Source organism: Orycteropus afer, unplaced genomic scaffold (genome assembly GCF_000298275.1).
Source record: "Orycteropus afer afer isolate SDZICR_OR568_19922 unplaced genomic scaffold, OryAfe1.0 scaffold00001, whole genome shotgun sequence".
In the NCBI taxonomy this organism is placed as follows: Eukaryota; Metazoa; Chordata; class Mammalia; order Tubulidentata; family Orycteropodidae; genus Orycteropus; species Orycteropus afer.
This window is the reverse complement of record NW_006921588.1, coordinates 7,457,053-7,483,355: the sequence shown is the minus strand read 5'-3', so window position 1 is coordinate 7,483,355 and position 26,303 is coordinate 7,457,053. Positions and strand designations below refer to the sequence as shown.

General features: G+C 35.6%; 1 protein-coding gene across 1 annotated transcript in view; it reads left to right on the top strand.

Moving 5' to 3' along the window:
* Positions 1-10,133: 10,133 nt before the first annotated feature.
* Positions 10,134-26,303, top strand: part of GULP1 (GULP PTB domain containing engulfment adaptor 1) — a 194,821-nt gene continuing 178,651 nt past the window's right edge. Inside the window, exons 1-2 of the mRNA XM_042783623.1 lie at positions 10,134-10,161; positions 15,611-15,672. Coding sequence (XP_042639557.1) covers positions 10,134-10,161; positions 15,611-15,672 — 90 coding nt within the window. The remainder of the gene's footprint in view (positions 10,162-15,610; positions 15,673-26,303) is intronic.

Genomic DNA, 26,303 nt, shown 5'->3' with positions numbered 1-26,303 from the left:
ACTTCTTCTTTCAATACCATCGGTTCTTGATCATATGCCACCTCCTGAAATGAATGAACATCAAACAATTCTTTTTGATATGGTGACTCTGAGTATTCCTTCCATCTTCTTTTGATGTTTCCTGCATCATTAAGTATTTTGCCCATAGAATCTTATAATATTGCAACTTAAGGCTTGAACATTTTCCCCAGTTCTTTCAGCTTGAGAAATCCCAAATATGTTCTTGCCTTTTGGTTTTCTAACTCTAGGTCTTTTCTCATTTTCTTATAATAATTGACTTTGTCTGCTCAAGCTGCTCTTTGAAATCTTCTGTTCAGCTCTTTTATCTCATCATTTCTTGCATTTTCTTTAACTACTCTCCATTGAAGGGCAATTTCAGAGTCTCTTTTGACATCTATTTTGGTCTTTTCTTTCCTGTCTTTTCAACATCCTTTTGCTTTCTTCATGAATGATGTTCTTGATGTCATCCCACAATTCGTCTGGTTTTCGGTCATTGGTGTTCAGTGCATCAAATCTATTCTTTAGATGGTCTCTAAATCCAGGAGGGATATATTCTAGGTCATATTTTGACTCTCATGGGCTTTTTAAAATTATCTTCAGCTTCAATTTGAACTTGCATATGAGCAGTTGATGGTCTGTTCCACAATCAGCTCCTGACCTTGTTTTGGCTGAAGATATTGAGCTTCTCCATTGTCTCTTTCAACAGATTTAATCAATCTGATTGCTGTGTACTCTATCTGGTGAAGTCCATATGTAGAGCTGCCATTTATGTTCTTAAAAAAGATACTTGCAACGAATAAGTCATTGGTCTTGCAAAATTCTATCATGTGATCTCTAGCATTATTTCTGTCAACAAGGGCATATTTTCCAACTACTAGTGATTCTTCTTTGTTTTCAACTTTTGCATTCCAATCACTAGTAATAATCAACACAACTTGATTGTATGTTTGGTCAATTTCAGACTGCAGAAGTTGGTAAAAATCTTCGATTTCCTCATCTTTGGCTTTGTTGGCTAGTGCATAAATTTGAACAATAGTGGTATTAACTGGTCTTCCTTGTAGGTATATGGATATTATCCTATCATTGACAGCATTGTACTTCAGCATAGATCTTGAAAGATTCTTTGTGATGATGAATGCCATGACATTCCTCTTCAATTTCCCATTCCAAGCATAGTAGATCATATGGTTTTCTGATTCAAAATAGCCAAAACCAGACCATTTCAGTTAATTAATGCTTAGGATATCAAAGTTTATGCATTCCATTTCATTTTTGACAACTTCCAATTTACCTAGATCCATGCTTCATACATTCCATGTTCTGATTATTAATGGATGTTTGTATCTGTTTTGTCTCTTTTTGAGTTGTGCCACATCAGCAAATGGAGGTCCTGGAAGTTTTTCTCCTTTCACCTCATTAAAGTCAACTCTACTTAGAGGAGGCAGCTCTTCCTCAGTCATATTTGGAGTGCCTTCCAGCCTGAGGGGCTCATCTTCTGCCGTTATATTAGACAATGTTTCAGGGCTATTCATAAAATTTTCCAGTAATATATAAGACAGTGTTTCACTGCTATTTATAAGGTTTGCAGTGGCTAATTCTTTGAGAAGTGGATGACCCCTCCCTTCTTCCAAGTCTGTCTTAATCTGGAAGCTCTGCTGAAACCTGTCCACCATATGTGACTCTGCTGATATTTGGTATACTGGAGGCATAGCCTCCAGCCTTATGGCACCATGCAAGCAACCAGAGTATGACAAACTGATAGATGCGTGGTGGCAGATAGTCCTAGGAGCTGCAAATCCTCACACAAATTTCTGGCTGCTAGCATCTTGTTACTGTAGAGTCTTCTATCTCTCTTTTCTCAAATAATGATTGATACTGGAGATCTCAACACCAACAGGAATGGAATAACAAATCAAAATTTAAAGATATATATATCTTATATATATATAAGGGAGCTCATATCAATTGATACTGACTTATAGTGACTCTATTTAATAGTAGAATTTGACTCCATAGGGTTTTCAATGCCTGTGACATTTTGGAAGTAGATCACCTTTTTTGAACCACTGATCAACTAAAAATGAATGCTTTAACCACTGCACTACCAGAGCTTCATATCCATAATAATAATGTATGTTGTTGTTGTTGTTATGTGCCGTCGAGTCGGCCCTGACTCATAGCAACCCCTCCTTGGGTTTCCGAGGCAGTATCACTACGGAAGTAGGATTGCCCAACCTTCCTTCCGAGGAGTGGCTGGTGGGTTTGAACCGCCAGCTCTCTGGTTAGCAGTCAAGTGCTTTAGCCACTATGCTACCAGAGCTCCTTGTAATAATAATGTATAGATATAGATATATAATTATGAACGCTATATTGTGGATGTGTCTGCACACACCGACACACACACACACATATTAGTGATATCAGAAAGAAAAAGGAAGACCAAAGAATTGCTGCATTTGAATTGTGGTGTTAGTAAAGAATATCAAAAGTACCATGGTCTGCCAGAAGAGTGAACAAATTTATTTTAGAAGAGGTACAGCCAGAATGATCCCTAGAAATGAGATCCTTCATCTCCAGTATTTTGGTCATGTTGTCTCCAGTCCCTGGAGAATGACATCATGCTTGGTAAAGTAGAGGGTCACCAAAAAAGGACAAGAACCTCAATGAGATGGAGTGGCACAGTGGCTATGACCATGGGCTCAGGCATAGCAAGCAAAGATTGTGAGGATGATGCAAGACTGGGCAGTGTTTCATTCTGTTGTACATAGTAGGGTCTCTTTGAGTTATAGCCTACTTGACCTGATTAACAACAACAAGAAAAATAAAACAGGAAAAATAAAAAGAATAATTAATTTATGATAGGGAAGTCATCCTCCAGGGTTCTCACTGAACATGTAATAACTGAGAAAATAACTAAATGGGAGAGTATACTACTCAGAGGGACACCAAGTGCAAAGGTTATGAAATGGGAGATACTTTAGGAGTTTTTGTTGTACAGCAAGCTGATCAGTGTGGCTAGACATGAGTGAATAATAGAATAGAGAAGATGATGGACATGCTTGGGATGAAGCAGAGATAATATAGAGTCTCACTTTTAATTTCAAAGATTTTTTAAATTTATTCTGAAAGAGAGGAGAATGAATTGAAAGGTTGTAGTCATCTGCATGCCATAGTTTACTTTTGGGTGATTGGTTGAAATTAATCCTGGAGCAGAGTAACCAAACAAAAAGCAAACCTGTTGTTGTTGAATTGATTCCAACTCATAATAACCCTATAAAGATAGAGTAGAACTGTCCCATAGGGTTTCCAAGGCTGTAATCTTTACAGGAACACACTGCCATATTTTTCTCCCATGGATGTGGGTGTGACAAAAACAAAAATATTAGGTACATCTCTAAAGATTTGTTCTAAGCAACTGGAGTTGCTATTTAATGAAAAGAAGAGGCTGTGAAAAGATTGGTTTGGCACACACAATTTCAGATGTGGAAATATTGAATAGAAAATCAAATATACAAATATTTGTTGGGGAAGGTCTGTGCTCAAGATATAAATTAATGAGTAATTAGCATACAGTGGTATTTAAAGTTATAAGACTGTATTGAGTAAATAGAAAAGAGTAGAGTGAAAGTTTTGAGCTCAGAACTGAACAAATAGAGCTTAAGATAGTGAAAAGTTGCCTGTAAAGGACAAAGGGAAAAATTGACTAAAGAGGTAATACTGGTCTGATAGAAACAGGTGGAACCCCTGACACCATGGCCTTTAGATATCCTTCAAACCTAGAACTGAACTCACCCCCCTTGGCTCAACTTTCAGGCAAATGATAATCAGGCCTGTACGGTGGACAATAATATCATGGACCTACACACTCATTAGAACAATCAACCATATGAGATCAAAAGGGTGACATTTATCCAGGGGCAAAATTAAGAAGTTAGGAAGGGATAGGAAAGAAAGATGAAGAGAAATGGCAGACACAAGGAGGAAGTGGGAAGAGTGGGTATGTCACAAAACAAACTATCAATTGTTAAATGGAAAACCAATTTGCTCTATAAACTTTCACCCACATCACAGTAAATTTTTTTTCTTGGAAAAAAAAAGAAGAAAGGTATCAATGTACATATGCTACTGATAGTTTGAGAAGGATTTATGTAAATTTGACTATTGAACCATGCAAACCTAGCACTGTTATAGACTTGGGACAGAATTGTTTTGACGAATGGGGCAAAAGTCTGATTAGTGTGGCTTCCAAAGGTGACATAGTGCCTAAGGCATTTGACTGCTAACCAGAAGGCTGGTGGTTCAAATCCACCAGCCACTCCTCAGAAGGAAGGTTGGGCAATCTATTTCCATAGTGATACATTCTTGGAAACCCAAGGAGGGGTTGCTATGTGTCGGATCTGACTCCACGGCACTGGTTGAGTTTTTTGTGTTAAAACGTTGTGAGAAGATAAATATGAAACAACGAGAAGAGACACCTCTTTAAAGCAGCTTTGTTTAAAAGGAAAAAAAAAAAAAGAAATAGGGCTTTAGTTATTGTGTGTATGAGTAAGAGAGAGAGAAAAGAAATCTAATAATCTAGGTGTGAGGGTTGAGTACTTGCAGTCAACTGAGTACGTGTGGGTTCAAGGAGTATGGTATATATTTTCTCATTGTTTCTATTTCTCATGATCATTATCCGAAAGAGAGAATGGGAGAAAATTTGATTGAAGGTAAATATTTAAACAGAGATTGTAGAAGTGTGTCTTGGACCAACAGCATCAATATAACCTGAGAATGTATTAGAAATGCGAACTATCTGGTCCCTTAGAACATCTACATCAAAAATTCTGAGAATTGGGTTCAGCAATCTATTATAGCAGGCCTACAGATTATTGGAATGCATGATTAAGGCTGAAAACTGCTGATTTATAATATTGTGAGAATAATGGGCTACACTGTTGTTGCAGCTAGGTGCTGTTGAGTAGATTCAGACTCATAGCACCCCTATGTACAACACAATGAAATACTGCCTGGTCCCGTGCCATCCTCACAGTTGTTGCCATGCTTGACCATATCATCACAGCCACTGTGTCAGTGGACATTGTTGGGAGCCTTCCCCTTTTTCAGAGACCCTCTACTTTATCAAGCATTATATCATTCTCCAGGGATTGGTCACTTCTGACAATATAACCAAACTGGATGAGACAAAGTCTGGCCATTCTATCTTCTAAGGAGCATTCCTGCTGTACTTCAAAGACAGATTTCTTTATTCTTCTGGCAGTCCGTTATTTTTAGTATTCTTCACAAACACCAATATTCAAATTCATCAATTCTTCAGTGTTCCTTATTCATTGTCCAGCTTCTACGTGCATATGAGGCTATTAGAAAGACCATGGCTTGGTTCGTGCACACTTTAGTCTTGAATGTGGCATCTTTGTTCTTCAACACTTTAAAGAGGTATTTTGCAGCAGATTTGCCCAGTGCGATAAGATGTCTGACTTCTTGACTGCTGCTTCCATGTGCATTGATTGTGGATCCAAGTAAAATTAAATCTTTGAAAACTTCAATCTTTTCCCCATTTATCATGATGTTGTTTATTAGTCCAGTTGTGAGAATTTTTGTTTTCTTTATGTTGAGTTATAATCCATACTGAAGGCTGTATACTTCGATTTCCATCAGTAAGTGCTTCCTCACTTTCAATAAGGATGACAAACTGAGGCTAGTGAGTAGGCTACATAAATATAGTATAATCTGTAAGAATATTGCAGGTTGCTTGAAATTAAAAATGATTATTTTAAAGTGAAACCTGTTAGCATGGTTGTATGTCATAGCCAGCTGTTTTCACTATGGAGGTAGAGGTAAGCCATCTACACATGCTTCTAAGAACAAGTGGAAATAATATGACTACAGTTACTGTTAGAGAGCAGATACTAGATAGAATGAATTAGGAGCAAATTGTTGTTGTTGTTGTTGTTGTTGTTGTTGTTAGGTGCCGTCGAGTCATTTCCAACTCATAGCCACCCTATGAACAGCAGAATGAAACACTGCCCTGTCTTGTGCCAACTCCATGATCCTTGTTATACTTGAGCCCATTGCCTCAGGCACTGTGTCAGTCCATCTTGTTGAGGGCCTTCCCCTCTTTTGTCCACCCTCCACCTTACGAAGCATGACATCCTGCTCCAGGGAATGGTCTCTTCTGACAACATGAAACAACTGGTCTGTGAATATTACATAGAAGCAAAATAACTGATTACAAATATTGACCAAGAAATTAAAGCTGGGTATGAAGGTAAATGAGATCTTGAGATGAGTGAGTGACAGTTAAAAATAGCAGGATCAATGGATATATATAGGTTTCAATGGAGTCAAAGAATAATTAGAGTCAGAGTTAGGGAGAATGAGTTTGTGTAGAAAGTTGTATGTATAAAATTGATGTTGTGTAGTACAATTGTTAATATCAAGTTCTGCATAAAGTCATATAAAGTCAAAAATATTGGATCAGAAGACAAAAAACTACAGAGTATTGGATCATTCAGATGGATATTAACATTTTGAAGAAAAATGATGTACTAAAATTAGAAAGAATAGCAATGAACCAAGTGTTAAAATTTTGACAAAATGAGAGGGAATTATCTGTCGGTCTCTCAATAACTGCAGCAAAGAAATAATGGATGGGATAGTCTGATTGCATAAGCTTCAAATAAACTTGAATGTTTTCAGAGAGAAAAGAGGCACAATGATGTGGAAATTCATCATCTCTCATACTAGTTATTGAGAATAGAAGGAAGATAGCTAAACTGATGGAGGTGGGAAGATGAGTTTTCTCAGGTAACAGCCAGATTTCGTTGAGAGAACAAAGCAGAGATAACCTACAGAAAAAAGAAAAAATGCTAAATGCATTTTGATAATTATTTACACGAATGCTAGATATCACAGTAAGAAATTTCCAGAAGATGGGAGAGGTGAGAGATGTGGTCGTGCAATTTAATGCTTAAGGATTAGAGTCTGGGGGAGGAGATTGATCTGAGAACCCTGGTTTATGCTGACTGGCATAAAATCACCACAGCAGTCTCAGCAAAAGTGGTGGTAAGTCTTTGAGTTTTGGAGTAGTGTTGATGGAAGGTCTTTTCACAATTACTCAGAATTCTGGAACTTTCTAGGCAGCAGTGGGCAGCAGAAGGGAGAAAAGATCTTATTCAGAGTTAAATTACTATCTGTAGTTTGCAGATGGAGGTCTACAGAATAAGCCTGTTATACTAAGTGCATAGGATTCCTTTGACTTCTGCTGGTGGAAGCCTCTAAGTTGATAAGGGGACAAACTATTAAATGAGAAATATAAATTATTGAAAGAATAACTTAATATTTTAAATTCTAAAAAGTCTTTAAATTACCCTGAAGTATCCCTGCAGCACTGCTCCTTATAGAAGATAAATTATAAGTGAAACACTATTTTTACATCAATTCAAAGGTATTTAATTGTCAGAGAAGTAACAAATTTACTTTGGGAGGTTTTGTCAGTAAGATAAACTCTTTTATGGACTCCAAATATAGATGACAATATAATTCCAGTTTATATTTAATTTTTACTTCCACCTGAGACCTTAATTGTGAATATTCTCAATTTCTGAGCAAATGTAAGAGAAGTATTTTGTTGTATTTTATATAAAAACCAAAACTGAACTCACTGCCACTGAGTCAACTCTGACTCATAATGACCCTTCCTTGGGTTTCTGAGGAGGTATCTCTATGGAAATAGATTGCTTAATCTTCTTTCTGAGCAGTGGCTCAGAAATGCCTTAGGCACTATGCTACCACAGCTTCTTTTCTGGATCAGTTAACCTCAAAAAAAAAAAAAAAGTAAATGACTTTATAAAAGTGATTTTATTCTCAAAGTCATAAAAGATTTATTTTTACGTACCACAGCTGCTAATGATGACACAAAGGTTTATTACAATTTACCATCAAGCTCCAACCGCTCATCTGTCAGTCGCTCATACTGTGATGGCTTGCATGTTGCTGAGATGCTGCAAGATATGCGACCGGTATTTCAAATACCAGCAGGGTCACCCATAGTGGACAGATTTCAGTGGAGCTTCCAGACTAAGACAAACTAGAAAGAAGGACAGGACCAACCATTTCTGAAAAAATTGGCCACTGAAAACCTTATGAATTGCAGTGAAACTTTGTCTGATATGTTACTGGAAAACATAATGAATAGCACTGAAAGAGTCACTGTACCAAAAAGAACTGGCTGATTTCAACCATTTCAGGAGGAAGCATATGATCAAGGATTGATGGTATTGAAGGAAGAAGTCCAAGCAGCACTGAAGGAATTGGCAAAAAATAAGGCTCTAGGAACTGATGAATACACATTGAAGTGTTTCAACAAATGGATACAGCACTGGTGGTGTTACTCCTTTATGTAAAGAAATTTGGAAGACAGCTACCTGGCCAACCTGCTGGAAGAGATCCATACATGTGTCCATTCCAAAGAAAGGTGACTCAATAGAATGAGGAAATTATTGAACAATATCATTAATATCACACACAAGTGAAATTTTGCTGAAGATAATTTAGCAACTGTTGCAGCAGTTTACTGAAGGAAAACTATCAGAAATTCAAGCCTGATTCAGAAAAGGGTGTGGAACAAGGGATATCATTACTGATATCAGATACATCTTGGATGAAAGCAAAGAATACCAGAAAGATGTTTACTTGTGTTTTATTGTTTATGCAAAGGCATTTAACTGTGTGGATCATAACAAATTATGGGTAAGTTGGCAAAGAATGAGAATTCCAGAACACTTGATTATGACCACCTGCACAAAGACCAAGGGGCAGTTTTTCAGGGGATATTGCATGGTTTCAAATCAGGAAAGGTGTCCATTAGGTTTGTATCCTTTCACCATATTTATTTAATCTGTATGCTAAGCAAATAATCTGAGAAATTGGACTATATGAAGAATACCATGCATCAGGATTGGAGAAAGACTCATTAACAATCTGCAGTATGCCAATGACATAACCTTGCTTGCTGAAAGTGAAGATGACTTGAAGCACTTACTAATGGAGATCAAAGACTGCAGCTTACAGTGTGAATTATACCTCAACATAAAGATAGTAAAAATCCTCAAAACTGGAGTAATAAATGGCATCACGATAAATGGAGAGAAGATTGATGTTGTCAAGGATTTCATTTTACTTGGGTCCACAATCAACACTCATGGAAGCAGCAATCAAAAATCAGACAACGTTTTGCACTGGGCAAATCTGCTGCAAAAGACCTTTGTAAAATATTAAAGAACAAAGGTGTCACTTTGAAGACTAAAGTGTGCCTGCACCCAAGCCACTTTTCAATAGCCTAATATGCATGTGAAAGCTGTACAATGAGTAAGGAAGACTAAAGAATTGATGTGTTTGAATTGTGGTGTTGGTAAAGAATACTGAAAATACCTTGGACTGCCAGAACTAAGAAATCTGTCTTGGAAGTACAGCCAGAATGCTCTTTAGAAGCTAGAAGGCCAGACTTTGTCTCATGCACTTTGGTTATGTTGTTGGAAGGAACCAATCCCTGGCAAAGGATGACATGCTTGGTGAAGTAGAGAGTCAGTGAAAAGGGGAAGACCCTCAATGAGATGGTTTGACACAGTGGCTGTAATAACAGACTGAAGCATAGCAAGGATTGTGAGTATGGTGCAGGACTGGACAGTGTTTGTTTCATTCTGTCATAGAAAAGGTCATTATGAGTTAGAGCCAAGTCCAGTGGCACCTAACAACAACAAACAACACTATCAAGCTCAGGAAGAAGTGTTGATTTTCTTTTTCCTTAAATTTGCATATACATTTAATTATTGATGGATGTGTCAGGAGGAAAAAAATTAAACAATTTTTGAGGAATTTCCTTTTATATTTAATGATCTGTTTGTAACACTCATAATATTTAATACTTATGTTTACCCTTACATAGTCTCCTTTGGAACATTTTAGAATGTTGTTTTTTAATATTTTCAAAAAATTAGAAAGGCTTCCTGTTTAAAAGCACATTAGCACAAAAGAGGCTGCTCAATATTCTTTCATTTATTTTTTAATATTTTGTTATTTTTACAGGATATAAATTGTGATTGACCCAAATATTGATTTGGCTGATCTTCATCATGAACCGTGCTTTTAGCAGGAAGAAAGGTAAGTGTGTCCATTTTAGTGGACCTCGGAGTTAATTCAATATTATAAGGACAATCAAGCAAAGATGTGAAGAAGTCAGTTTTTCCTATTATCAAACCAGAATGCTCAGAAAGGAAATTAGAACAGAGCAACACAAACCTGGAAACATTGCTAATTGACCTTCTTTTGTTAGGAGCATAAAGAAAGAAGAGAATTGTTAAATATACGTAGTCCATAGTACAAGGTAGCAATAGTACTCAAGCAATTTTATGCTACGGTGTGAAATTGTATGCTATGGTGCAAAGAAGAAACTTATCTGACTAGTTTCAGCTTCCACTTATGCCATGCAATATTAAATTCCTTGGCCCTCACTTGAGATAACAGTGATGAAAATTGGTGAGTGGGTTTGTTGGATGTTTTACTGAATACTATTGAAGAATTGATAGGAATGAGACCAAAATAAGTTTGTTATTGATTGTCAGGTATATACTTAAAAGAAATGTAAAAATAATATATCATAATTATCATATATAGTGTGGTAATGATTGTTGTCTTTCAATGTTTATGAGACACAGTTAGTAGAGTGTAATTTACAAGGTCTTTGATTTAATGTAGGAAAAATAATTCCACAAAACCATGAGGAATATAATGGAATTACTCAAAGTACTGACTTTTTTTCACTGAAGTGACAGGTGTTCAAACATTTGGTTGGGGTACAGAGGATTAATATTTTCAGTAGGGATTTAGATAATACAACCTTTAAGGCACTTTTCAGCCTGGGAAAGCTAGGAATTTATTATTTTTCTGGATAAAGGAACTCCAAAATGATATTTATTGATGTTTGTAGCTTGCTTCAGACTTAAAACATATACCAAAAGTAGTATTTCTTTTTCATTGCCTTTCCCAGTAACAAACTATAGAAATAATTCTATAATATATTGAGCTACTTTTAATAAATTAAAATATATCTTATATCACCAATTCCACAATCTTATTTTTTAGCTCTACCTTTTCCTTTTCTATATGGAATTCTCCTTTCTATGACTTTAATGTTGAAATTCCACATTTCTAATCTATTATTTATTTGAAAGGACTTAGAATGGTGTTTCATTAAGAATTCCAAGAGTTGGATAGTAATTCCACTCACTAGTGACTCTAAATTTAAACATGCCACATTTGAACACAGTAGGAGTGCAAACTGTTTATTCAGGCAAATTAGAGTCGTTTGGAGAATCAAGAAGCAAAATCACTTGTCGTTTCCTGCCTTGCTTCATTTGCTTTAAACTTCTTTTAATCTCTCTTATTTTTTTAAGTCTAATAATTAAATAGCCTTATCAGGAAATTATCGATCAATATTTTAGATAACTTACAAGTTGATACGGAGTGTTCTACCTTAAGTTCCTGAACCAGTTCTAACTCTCATATAGTAAGGTTGTTAAAGAGAAAAAACATCTCTGAATATTTTTCTGCCTCTGGTTTTAACAATAGCACTTTTTGATTTAACTTTAATTTGAGATGGAAACTTTTAATTTTATGAGAGGATTTATGTATCTTGACAATCTGGAGCTATAATTATACCCCTAAACCCATTGCCATGGAGTCAATTCCAACTTATAGCCACTCCCATTGGGTTTCCAAGACTGTAAATCTTTATGGAAGTATATGGCCTCATTTTCCTCTCACAGAGCAGCTGGTGGTTTGAACCACTTTACCTTCTGGTTAGCAACCAAATGCCTTGTCTACTACACCACCAGGATTTAATTGTTAATTATACCTCTAGAGACTATATAATTAAAATCATATTTCCAATTACTGGCATCAACATACACTGTGTTTAGTATTCTAAACATAGCAAGATGGTCTTCTGTCAGTAAAAGCTGATCTCATTTCTCATTGTTGTTGTTGTTATTTGCCATCGAGACGGCCCTGACTCATAGCAACCCCTCCTTGGGTTTCCAAGGCAGTATCACTACGGAAGTAGGAATGCCCAACCTTCCTTCCAAGGAGTGGCTGGTGGGTTTGAACCGCCAGCCTTCTGGTTAGCAGTCAAGTGCCTTAGGCAATATGCTACCATTTCTCATAGATACCCAATTTACTTAGTCATCATGTGCAATTTTACTAATAATCCTAGGACTCAGAAGCCTAAGGAAAAGAGATTATCATAAACTTAAACATAAGTTTTTTTTTTCCAAATTCTTCTTCTTCTTCTTCATATTAAATCTCCAGTTGGTAATTTGTCTGATCTTTGTTGATTGCATTAGCCAGATACTGTGCTAGTTTTGTTTGTAAATGATCTATGGTATTAGAGTTGTTTGTAGAATCTAAAAATACTGAATATCTCAGAATTGCATCATTTTGAGCTATTTGAAGAGCTACGTAAAAATTAATCTAACATCGAAAATCATAGATTAAATTTTAATGGATATTTTAAATCTTCTTTCCCTTGACTAGCTTTCACATTGAATTTTTAAAATCATGTACTCTAGTCATTGCATCAAAAAATAAATCTTTTAATAAAAGAGTGTAAACATAGCATGTGAATAAATGTGATTAAATAATTCAACTAATTATACTTTCTTTTCTTTAACTCATCTGTTGACATACTGAGTAGATATCATCATAATGTATAGCACTTAGTATGCAAATTTACATATTACTTTCCTTTTGTGGAGATTTTATTAAAATAAAATATAATCATGCAACCATATTTAGTTTTATATTTTATACACTTAAAGTAAGTGTTTTCTCTGTTAAGCTCTGATGATACAAGAGTAATGAAGTTACTGCATCCTTCCTGATTAAATTAAAGCATTTTGAAAATGGAAGTTTATTGAACAGAGTAAATTGACACTTGTCAAACATTTTGAAATATTGGCATTTCATGTGGATCTCAATATTAAGTTAGTGATTATAGTATACTTTCAGGGAAGAAGGACAAACTCTAGAATATCTATGTTCCTGTTTTTGTATGAGCCCCAATATCTAATTGCTTCTGTGGGTACTTTATAGTGACCAAGGATGATTCTCAAAGTTTAACCACATCTGTATGAATTAGTATAAAGTGTTTTATTTGGTCTTTTTTTTTTTTTTTCCCACGTTATTAATTAGGATGAGAGCAAAGATTATTTTGGGAATCCTTCAGGTTTTCTATTACTTATGCTAAAGTCTGTGCAATGAACAACCACTAGAACATCAGCACTTAATAATGTAGTAAGGAGGCATATTTTGTGTTTGAGAAACTATAGCTTATTCTCTTGTAATTTAATCTTGTGATTATTTTAGTTGATCACCAGGAACAGCTGTGTATACCCACCTGCTTTCTAGGTCACTACTGTCTGACACTTTATAACAGAAGCAATATCACCAGCTTTCAAATAATAGTGACTTTCAGGAGAAAGCAATTATCTCCCTGCCTCAGGATTGCTATAAAGCATGATATTCAGACTTAGCCAGACTTTACATCCTCCTGAGACGTGATATATGCTTTGGAAAGAGAGACAGGAGGAGAGTTGAGTTAAAGGGTAAAAAGTGAAATTGGAAAACTGTTCTCTAAGGCAGATCTTTGGTGTTTTTATTATTTTGGTGTACAATATTGTGATTTAATATTTCTTTCATGTAGTATTAGAACAATATTATATCTCAAATATAAATACAACTTAGTTTCTAATTAGTCGTATCATTATCCATTAACAATCATAAGGACAAAACTGTAAGATAAAATTCATACAAGAAATAAAAATTTTATACATTAAATGCTGTTGAGTCACTCTGATTCATAAAGACCCCTCCTTAGGTATCCGAGGCAGTTTCTCCATGGAAGCAGATTGCCCAATATTCCTTCCGAGGAATGCCTGTTGGGTTGGAATGGCCAGCCTCCTGATTAGCAGTCAAATGCCTTAGGCACTATGCCACCAGAGATCCCACATATTAAATATCAGTGTCAATGTTACTTTTTGAAGCTTTTAAAAATATTTTACCATGTATGACTATCACATATCCATCCTAGTAGTCAGAGATAGCCCCAAAAGGTAAGATGAGCATGAAATTTTACTGATTCTTCATATTATCTCTGAGAATCCCTTGTGAATTTCACATTATACCCCAAATACATATAGTAACAATGTACTAAAATATAGTGCATTATTCAATAAATTATAAAATAAAATTGACATTCCAGGAATATATGCCATTTTTTTCTGTGCCTTCACATTCTTGCAGTTTGAGAAGGAAAAATTTATAACAGATTAATTCTGTTGCATCATTTTAAAGTGTTTGGAATTAAATATTGAAAAATTTGGTTTGTAATCTGAAAGTTTCTCAGTATTAATCTAATATATTTGATGATAAATTCAGCCTTTGGTCCTACTCTATTTATAATTTTTATTCTAAATTACAAACTCCTATAAAATAAAATGTAAACTAATACACACCAAATTGCACTAAAAAAGAATATATTTAATGGTTCAGAAGTCTTACTCCAAACAAATACCACTTCATGAAAAACAAAAAGCCGTTTCATTTGTATAAGCATTATACATATTTTTTGTTTTGTCCCCTTATACATTTCACAAAGTATTTGAGAAGATAAGTGAAATAAATTAATAAAAGTCCAGAATTGAGTGAGAAATGTATTTTTTTCCATTTCTATCAATTATATGAACTACAGTTTCAATATTTTTTCTCATGTTGAGTTTCTTTCATCTCTAATATTTTGTCACAATAATCCAAGAAACATTTCAAATAACTATATTTAAGAATATTTATAGCAACATCTCTTCATAGTAGATCCTAAATTTATCTAAATTTAAAATAAAAGTTATATTAATATTAGATTTATTTCTGAATAAACATAATAGATTGTATTATTTCAGCTTCGTTGAACTGCAATTGTTAATATAAATTTTAATATAAAATTCTCTTTTAATATCTAGTTAATTCTTACTTCCAAAAAACAATAACAATCTCAATTAGTAAAGAACAGATTTCATTTTGTTTGCCAACCTTCCTTCTGAGGAGTGGCTGTGGATTTGAACTGCCAGCCTTCTGTTAGCAGCCTTAGGCACTACACCACCAGAGCTGTCTTGTTGACCAGAGAATTAACAACAACAAAAAAACACTTGTAATTCATAAAACCATAATGTAGAAAGATATTTTTAATCACAATTCCTGTAATTATTCATAATCCAACTGATGTATTTTTTATATATTCTAAAAAATGTATTATCATTAATACTATTTGAAAATCTTTCAAAAGGATCGCTAGGGACTTTTATATCATGGAAAGAATCCTATTTTCACTTTCCAACTATGTTGTTCTTATGTATATGACTAGTTTTTCTTTCTTGATTTACCAAAAGAGTCTTAGAATTAGAAAGGCTGCTACTTATTTTGGACTCCCTAAAATGCTAATGAATACAGATGACACTATAGAGACTATAATTTAATGTAATCTGTGTATTCTTCATTGCAGACAAGACATGGATGCATACGCCTGAAGCTTTATCAAAACATTACATTCCCTATAATGCAAAGGTAAAACTAGTTCATATAATATTATTTCATTTTATTTGTTATATTACTACTAATTAATGGTAAAGCTTACAAAAGTTTTTTAGACATTAGCATTTCCTGGTAAGCTATCTCTGAAAAAAAGTACTTAAATACAATCATGTTGTAGTGTATATAATAAAAAGTTTTATTTTCCTCTCCAAATAAGTGATTTATTTTGAAAAAGTATATTTTTTGTAGTTTCTTCTAAGTCCTGCATGTATTTTCTTCTATTGATTCTGGCTTTTGTTAAAATAACTTGCAAGGAGCTCTGGTAGTGTAGTGCCTAAGGCACTTGACTGCTAAGCAGAAGGCTGGAAGTTCAAACCTACCAGCTACTCCTTGGAAGGAAGGTGGGGCAGTCTACTTCCATAGAGATATTGCCTCCGAAACCCAGGGAGGGTTCATCGCTATGAGTCGGGTCCGACTCGATGGCACATAACAACAATAACAATAGGAAATAAAACAACCAACATATTAGCTTCCTCTAAAAACATTTTAATGTTACATTCAAAAAAGCTTCAAACTCGCTGCCGTTGAGTTGATTCTGACATAGCGACCTCTATTAGGCTTCTGAGGCTGTAAATCTGTACAGAAGTGGATAGCTCCATATTCCTTCTGTGGAGTGGTTGGTAGATTTGATTTTTGTTGTTGCTAGAAAACTAAGCATAAAGTATGAGTACAATTTTAAAAAGTGTTTTTGAAAACAAGTTGTTATTTTGTAGTTAGTTAACATTAAACCTAAAGTAATTTTCAAAGAAATCTAAATCTATATTTGGAAGAGACAGAGGTGAATTAAAATATTGGTCTGGGAATATGAGAGTGAGTAAACTTTAGAGACTGAACTTCAGAGACACCATGAGGGGAAATGAAAATAATAAAATTATTTTTATAAGAGAATTTAAAGAATGAAGGGTTAGTAAACTTTGCTTTGGGATAAAATGAGATTAGGTATGAGTGATTATTTTAGGAGGAGTAAAGAATGTTTCTTGAGTAGAAAGTCAATTGTAGAGAAGCTCTTGGAATGTTGGTCTAAGTCTGAATCAGCAGGAAGACAAATTTAAAAGGACATCTAGAAGGTCTCCAGAGCTGGTGCTCAGCAGTGAGATTTATTAGAGTTCAGCAACTATATGTTTTTTTTTTTGCTTACTTTGCATCAAACAAGATGCTCTAAAATGTTAGCTCTGTAAAGCTAATATACCTAATATCACTAGAATATTTACAAATATCCCTGTACATTATAGAATAACAAAGAATCTGTGAGATATCTCGTAACATGAATGAACCTGGAGGACATTATGCTGAATGAAATAAGTCAATCACTAGAGGACAGATAGTATGAGATCATTATTATAAATAGTTAAGAAAATGTTCACAGACACAGACACACACACACACACACACACAAATTATTTTTTGGTTACCAGTGATGGGGGTGGGTAGGAAGGAGGAAAAATTACTAACTAGAGAGTACACATGTGTTAACCTGAGTGAACAGAAAGGCCACATACAATAAGGAAGAGGTCAGCACAACAAGACCAAAGCAAAAGAAGATACTGGGAGTTGCATGAGAGTAAAAGACAACAAAGGTGAATACTATTTACACATACACATACACAATCCTGCAATAACAAACAGTAATCTATGAATAGAATTAGACATACAACCTGAACAAATGCGGAAAGACAGATTAGAGTACACCCATGAGTGTGTATTGCAAAACCAAACCCATAGCCATCGAGTCAATTCTGACTCGTAGCGACCTATAGGGTTTCTAAGACTATAAATCTTTACAGAAGCAGACTGTCTCTTCATTCTTGCACAGAGTGGCTGGTGGGCTCGAACCACCAACTTTTTGGTTAGCAGCTAAATGCCTTAACCACTACATCACCAGAGCTCCTTACATATAGATATTCTCAAAAAAACTCACTACCATGGAGTAGATTCTCATTCATAGCAACCTCCATTGGGTTTCCGAGGCAATAAATGTTTATGGAAGTAGATTGCCCAGTCTTCCTTCCACAGAATGGCTGGTAGGTTTGAACCACCAGTCTTCTGGTTAGTAGTCAAATGCCTTAGGCACTACACCACCAGAGATCCTTATATATAGATATAGCAAGGTTATTTCTATTTGTATGTACTGCAAATATATCTATGGAAATACACATACAGTGGCAAAGTTTTGAAAACTCCTTATCCAGACAGAGCCAAACACCTTGAAGGGATAAGTCACTGGTCTCAGAGGCTTAGGACCATACTCGTGGGGAACATCCACGTCAGGTGGTATAACATAGTCCACAATGACAATGTTCTACTTCTTACTTTGTTGAGTAGTAATTGAGGTCTGAAAAGCTTGTGAGTGGCCATTCAAGGTGCAATTATTAGTCTCTCCTCATTGGCGGCAAAGAAGAGTGAAGAAAACCAAAGATACATGAAAGCAATTAGTCCAAAGGACTAGTGGACTACATGAACCTCAGCCTCCACGATCTTGAGACCAGGAGAACTAGATGTTGCCTAACTACTACTACCAACCACTCTGAACAGGATCACAATAAAAGGTCAGGACAGAGGGGGAGAAAAAAAATGCAGAACAAAATGCAAAATCATAATAAGACATGAGTTACTGGTCTGATAGAGGCTGGGAAACTGCCTAGGTTGGGGTCCTCAGACATCCTCAAGCCTGGAACTGAACCCACCCCTGAGGATCATGTTTCAGGCAGACAGTAGATAAACCTGCAAAGTAAACAATAAGACCTGTGAGGAACATACTCCTTAGAACAATCAACTATTCAAGGCCAAGAAGACAGCATTTCCCCAAAAACAAAGCTCAGCAGACAAGAAGGGGAAGGAAAAAAAAGCAAAGGGAAATGGAACCCAGTGAGGAAGTGGGAAGAGTGCTGCTACATTTTGGGGATTGAAGCCAATTTCACAAAAAAAAATATGTATAAGTTGTTGAATGGGAAACTAAATTGCTCTGTAAATTTCACACAAACCATAATTAAAAAAAAAAAGAAAGAAAGAAAATTGAGGATTAATGGCCATGATTTTGCATGACAAATTTAGTTCACCAAATAAAAAAATTAAGGTAGTCATCTCTTGTAAAGATATTCTTCATATTAACCATTGATAATCTATATGAAAGAAGGACTTTCAATTTGGAAAACTACTGTTATTTTAAAGTACATGCTGAGTTCTCAATGATATTTTCAATCATTTCATAATTATATCTTTAAAGTGAAATTACTAAGGATTATCTATTTTTTTGTGGAACTGGTATAACAGTTTCGAAAAACTGGTTTATAAAAGTTTGAAAGATCATATTATAATTAGAATTATCTTTAGCTAGGTGGGTTAAGGGAGCAATGAGAGTCTGCTTATCTACTTGAAAAAATTGTGTGTGGTGCATACACAACAAAACATACACTGCAGGTGCATAACTGCCTTAAGAAAGCCCAGATGATGTAGAGTGTACAGAAATAGCTTTCTAGACTTGGGTCAGTGAAATGTGAAAGGCAGAATGATTTTGTCCATTCTAATGTAGCCTCCTTAGTGATAATGTATGTCATGTGTGTTCCAAATAGTATTAATATGATTTGAACAACATTTTTCTTTCTAAATTCTCTTCCTTGTTGTCACTTTTTAAATTCACCTTCAAGAAGATTTTTATTTGAAGATGTTCTGTACTTCTTATTAGACTATACTTGGGTACTAAGGTTATGTATACAAAACGTAGCTTTGTCATAAGAGAATAAAATACAGACCCTAGAACTAGGTTCTGTGGTCCATATCACAACTCCAACACTTAATTAACAGTGTGTTTTTGGGCAAATTACTTAGTCTTTCTGTGTCTAAGATTTTTATCTGTTAATTAGGATAATAATAGTACTTTCCAATGAAGTTGTTTTACCAATAACTGAGTATGATGAAGTACATACAAGTATGTCTGAAATAAAATAACTATTAAATAAAAGTTAGAAATTGTTAATTTATCATTTTATTTTTCATAGGACTTACCAAAGTGCCTGTCTCATAGTAGGTATTAAATATATATTTGATGAATTAATTTATAACAACATTGCCAATGTAATTAAAAAATAGTTGCATTTCTGTTGAACCTCAGTATATGTCAGGTACTATGCTAGTATGTTTTTACATTAACTCATTAGTCTTTGCCAAGACACAGTGCTATGAGTATTAACATTATTGCCATTTTGTAAATTGGAACACTGAGGCTTAAAGACTTAGTAATGTCCCTACTATCAAAAATCTAGGAAGACAGAGCCAGGTTAAAAAACTGAGGTGTACCTAACTTCAAAATGTTGTTTCTTTTTGTGTATGCAATATCACTTAATTGTTCATTCAGTAAATAGTAATATTATTCTGCATAAGGCACTTTGTGGAGGCACCACAGAATGTTGCTGAAGATTTGGAGCCATATAAGACACTACTTGTATTCTCATGGAACTTACTGTCACTAAGGATTAGTCATAGAAACATTACTAACATAAAAGCAGGTCATGTTCAAGGCCATTCAAATGGAACAGAAAGTTGTAGAGATTCAGAGAATGGTGAGTCACTGCTGTTTTATGAAAGAGAGGGAAAGGAAGGATTTCCAAATGTCAAAACACGAGTGGAGCAAGCACTTCAGACTGACAGTTTCAGGGATTAAGTGCACAGTCAGTAAAGTATAAGGCATAAAGTGGATAGGACAAAAACTGGTCTAAAGTGTAAAGTGCTAGTGACGCTAAAGGACTAATCAGTCAGAGTTCCTCCAGAGAAACGGAACAAGTAGTGTATCATACTATCATATTGTATAATATATAATATATAAAATACATTGTCTATATATATGTATATACATATATAGCTGTTTTTGTTAAGTGCCATTGAGTCGGTTTTTGACTATCAACCTCATATGACAGAATAGAACTGCCCCATAGAGTTTTCTAAGCTGTAGTCTTTTTTATTTATTTATTTATTTATTTTATTTTAAGAGCTTGTTTTACATTCAAAGTCACGCGTACATTTAGTTTCATTCCCCATTCGCCATGTCCAACCCTAACCCATTCTCCTCCCCTCCCTACCCTAGAACCCTCCCCCTGTGCCCCTCATAATTATGCACTCCTGTTTGTCCTGCATTTCCTCAGTTTGAATGTTGGTCCTTGGGTATCCCCTGGTCTATTGCTTTAAGGGATGTATTACCATTGAGTGTATGGGTGTGGCATCCTGGGTTGAGTGGTCTGTGTGTACAGCTTATTAACTATTGGGCTGAGAGCCCACCCCTGGGGGTGAGTTTTATTCCAGGCGCTGAATGTATTTCAGGGCCATAGAATTGGGAGTGTCACCAGATTCCATATGACCAGTAATTCTGGTCATTATTGAGTTTTTGGATTTTGTTCCACATTTTCCCTCCACTCTATCCAGGATCGCCAGATTTGATACTTTCCTGAGTGGGTGGCATTGGTAGCCAGGCACCATCTGGCTCTTCTGGTCTAGAGGGCCATCGTGTCCTAGGGTTGATTGCTTCTAAATGCCCTTTTGTGTGTGTGTGTGTGTGTGCATTCTTCTTCACTTCCAGTGCTAGGAGACCATTAGCTGCATCTTAGATGGATGCTTGAAAGCTTTTAAGACCCCAAGCACTACTCACCAATGTATTTTGTTGTGCCAATTGAGTCTGGTGTACCCCAGTGCTATGGTCCTGAGCTAGCAGCTCTACTGGATCTCTCTCCCATAGTATTGGGATGTCTGTGAGGTATTACTCTGTGTCTGTCTTCTATTGTTTCTGTAAGGACTGCAGGTATTTTGTATCACTGGTGTCTGTACAAGATAAGCCTCAGTTGAGTCTATCCTTGGTCTAGTTGTTTGTTGTTTTTATGTGCTGTTGAGTTGGACTCAACTCATAGCGACCCCTCCTTGGGTTTCGGAGGCAGTATCACTACGGAAGTAGATTGTCGCATCTTCCTTCCAAGGAGTGGCTGGTGGGTTTGAACCGCCAGCCTTCTGGTTAGCAGTCAAGTGCCTTTGGCACTATGCTACCAGAGCTCCTATTCACTGATCCCTCTGATCATCTCAGGTGTTTATGTGTTTATCTGTATAGCCTAGTGTTTGGTGTTAATGGCAATGTGGTATTGTGAATACATTGGTTGGTTTTAGCATCTGTCGTCTATCTCTTATGTGCACAGTTCGGTGTCCTCTCATTGCCCAATGTTATCATGGTGGTCATATATCCTTCCCATATATCCCTCCCCCTACCCATGTCAACATGTAAGCCCCAGTTAGCCCTAAATTAATCCCTCTCTTTCCCTCCCCATCCTGGTAACCTACTAGGTGAGTTCCCTTTCCCAAGCAAACCCTTCTCTCTTTTTTTACAGTATTGGGCTCATATAGTACTTGTCCTTCTGCAGTGGACTTATTTCACTCAGCATAATGTTCTCCAGGTTTATCCACGTTGCGAGTTGATTCGCATATCCCTCATTGTTCTTTAATGTGGGATAGTATTCCATTGTGTGGATATACCATAATTCGGTTATCCACTCATCCGTTGATGGGCATTTAGGTTGTTTCCATTTCTTTGCTATGGTGAATTGTGCTGCAATGAACATAGGTGTACATATGTCTGTTCCTGTGCTGTCTCTCACCTCTTTAGGATATATTCCTAGTAATGGAATTGCTGGTTCAAATGGTACTTCTATTCTCAGTTTTTTAAGGAAATGCCATACTGTTTGCCACAATAGTTGTACCATTTTACAATCCCACCAGCAGTGCACAAGAGTTCCAATCTCTCTACAACCCCACCAGCATTTGTTAATATCTGATCTGTTGGACTTTGCTATTATTGCTGGGTGAGATGATATCTCATTGTTGTTTTGATTTGCATCTCTCTAATGATTAGTAATCGTGAGCAATTTCTCATGTGTTTGTTGGCTGCTTGTATATCTTCTTTGGTGAAGTGTCTGTTCAAGTCTTTTGCCCATTTGTGAACTGAGTTATTTGTCTTTTTGGTGTTGAGGTATTGAAGTTTTCTGTATATTTTGTAGATAAGTCATTTGTCAGGTATGTCATAGGCAAATATTGTCTCCCAATCTGTGGGTTCTCTTTTTACACTTTTGACGAAATCTTTTGATCCACACAAGAATTTATTTTTTAAAAGGTCCCAGTCATCTAGCTTCTCTTCTATTTCCTGCAGATGCTGGATTATGCTTGACAGTCGATTTATGCTGTAAATTACGGCTCCTAGATTTGCTCCTATTTTATCTTTGATGAATTTTATAGTTTTGGGTTTTACATTTAAGTCTTTGATCCAGCTTGAACAAACTCTAAGCTGTAGTCTTAATGGAAGCAGATTCCCAAGCCTTTTTCCTGTGGGGTGGCTACGGCTTTGACCTGGTAATCATTTGATTAGTAGCTGAGCACTTAAACATTGTGCCATGAAGGCTACAATGTAATAACATTTAATATAACATTTAATAATAAAGAAATATGTTGCAGGATATTGAGTTACAAGATTGTGGGGAATAGTAGGTTTATCATAGGATTGTAGATAAATATGTGGAGGAAAATGAAGATTATGAAATGTTCCAGAGGAACAATTTATATTTTATTTAAAAAATACATATTTTCATCCTGTCTAAGCAGGAGAATGATCAGACTATTAAAAGATTACCATCAGTTCACTAATTTTTTTCTTTTGTTTGGAATCTACTGGTTATAAATTAATCTGTTAAACTTAAAAGAACTGTTTAAGTATTATAATTCTCCCTGGAGAAATATGCAATAATATTTATTTATATTATAGTTTCTTCAATTCTAAAGTAATAGTTTTTGCTTTAATGATCTGATCCCTCTGGTTTCTCTTTTCAGAATATTTTTTAACTTACAATCTTTTTATTTTTTAGAACTATTTCAAAAATCTGCATTTACTATTCATAGTGTACCTATTTCAGATGATATATGGATATAAAAAATAGCTTATGTCTAATAACTTTTGTTCTAAGTAGTGTTCACTACGGTTTTAAACTTTTATTTTTTATTTTATTTTAATATGTAGTATTCAATAACATTATTAATGTGAACTTATTGAGAATTCTCATGTTATTCTCTGGGGGATGTTTGGCAAACTGCAGGTTATAACCTATGAAAAAAATGAGGTCATAAAAAACAAAGTAGTGGGTCATGACTGGCATATATTTAAAGATGAAATAGAACAAAAGAGAAAAAGAAAAGTAGCTTCAGAATGTATATGGTAAACATCAATTTGTTCCATGAAATTGGGGTTCACAGTAAAAAGAGTTTGAAAGCCACCACCTATAACAGTAACCTGCATTTAAATATACTTAACTAATTTAAAGCATAAAATAATAATAGGAGGGGGAGGTTTTAAAAAGAAGTTAAGTTTTTAATAGAAATGAAGACCAGCATGTAAGTTTAATGCTCTTATTGAACATAACATATTGAATTTATTTATTTATTTATTCAACTTATTTATTCAACTTGAGCTCCTAATACATGCAAAGTCTTGATCTACTCAATGGGAATTTACTACTAAACCAAATAGATAAAGTTTTTGCCATCCAGGAGTTTACATTCAATGCAAGCAAAATTACATATATATAATATATATAGTGTGGGCACCAACTCGATGGCATACAAAACAACTTTGACACTATTTTATTTTATTTTGTTGGTAATATTCTATTTATTTTTTCTTTGAAAATTCTTTCCTTGCTCCATGTGTCTGTTCTTTATTCCAGAGAAATCTTAAGTTTTTAAAATAAAATTCCTATTTGTTTTAGTTTCACTTACTTCTGTGACTTGGAACATAGTAACAGATAAGTAAGGGATGCTAGCTCTCATTACTAACACATGTCACAAAGAATGCAGTTATCTCTTTCAAGCTTCATTCCGATATATCTTAGTAAAGCGAAATATTTGATAAATAACATCACATTTTTTATGTATGTATACTTTTTAGAAATAAATAAAACTGTCACAAATCTTCATCTAGGAAAGTATTTTCTCACCTCAAGGTAATAATCAATTTACTAAAATAATGTTATTGTTGCTAGGTGCCATCAAATCAGCTCTGACTCATAGCGACCCTATGTACAACAGAATGAAACACTACCTGGTCTCTCCAAATATATGTATATTTTGGAGAGACATCCAATAAGAAAGTACTAAAATATTGTATTCCAGGCTGTAATAATCACTATTGAAAAAAATAAATAAAGCAAGATTGTGGGGATGGGGAGAAGTGAATGCAAGGGCACAATTTTGCATAAAGTGGTCAGGGAAGATCTCTTTATGCAAGGAGAGTAGAGACCTCAAGGCAGCAATGGAATGAGATACGTGACTCCAAGAGAGAGTCTCCTCCAAACAGGTAGGTGAAATATTAGAGAGGCAGGAGCTCTGGTGGCAAGTGCCTAAGGCAATTGACTGCTAACCAGAAGGGTGGCGGTTCAAACCCACCAGCCACTCCTCGGAAGGAAGGTTGGACAATCTACTCCCATAGTGATACTGCATTGGGAACCCAAGGAAGGGTTGCTATGAGTCTGATCCGACTCGATGGCAGTGAATATAGTTTGTTTTTTTAGTTTATTATTTTAATATATTGGACAGTATTTCACTGCTATTCATAAGGTTCATTAGCTAATTCTTTGAGAAGTGGATGTCCCTTCCTTTTTCTGAGTCTGTCTTAGTCTGGAAGTTCCACTGATACCTGTCCACCACGGGTGACCTAGCTGGTATTTGAAATACCACTGGCATAGCCACCAGCCTCCCAGCAAACACACAAGCCACCACACTACAACAAACCACAATCAACACCCATGGAAGCAGCAGTCAAGAAATCAGATGTCATATTGCACTGGGCAAATCTGCTGCAAAAGACCTCTTTAAAGTATTGAAAAGCAAAGATGTCACTTTGAAAACTGAGGTGCACCTAACCCAAGTTATGGTATTTTCAGTTGCCTCATATTCGTGTGAAAAATGGACAGTGAATAAGGAAAACTGAAGAAGAGTTGATGCTTTTGAGCTAATGTTGGCAAAGAATGAACAAATTTGTCTTGGAAGAAGTTCAAGCAGAATGCTCCTTGGAAGCAAGAATGGCCGGACTTTGTCTCATTTCCTTTGGTATCCCTGGAGAAGGATGTCATGCTTGGTAAAATGGAGAGTCAGGGAAAAGGGGGAAAACACTCAACAAGATGGATTGGAACAGTGGCAGCCATGATGGGCTCAGGTATAGCAAGGATTGTGAGACTGGCGTAAGACCAGGTAGTGTTTCATTCTGTTGTACGTAGAGAGAGAGAGAGAGAGAGAAAGAGAGAGAGAAACAGAAAAAGAGAGAGAGATTTATCTTAGGAAAATGGCTCACACACTTATAGATGCTGGAAAGTCCAAAGTTCCTGGATCAAACGTCAAGCTGGAGGCTTTTCCATGCAAAGCTGGAGGCTTTTCCTGATTCTTGCAGCTACAGGGGCTGAGGAGCTCAAGCCTGGCAGTACAGTGGCTGTTGACTCCAACTCCTTCCGAGGAGTGGCTGGTGAGTTTGAACCACCAGCCTTCTGGTTAGCAGTCAAGGGCCTTAGGCACTACGCTACCATATTCAGTAAACCATG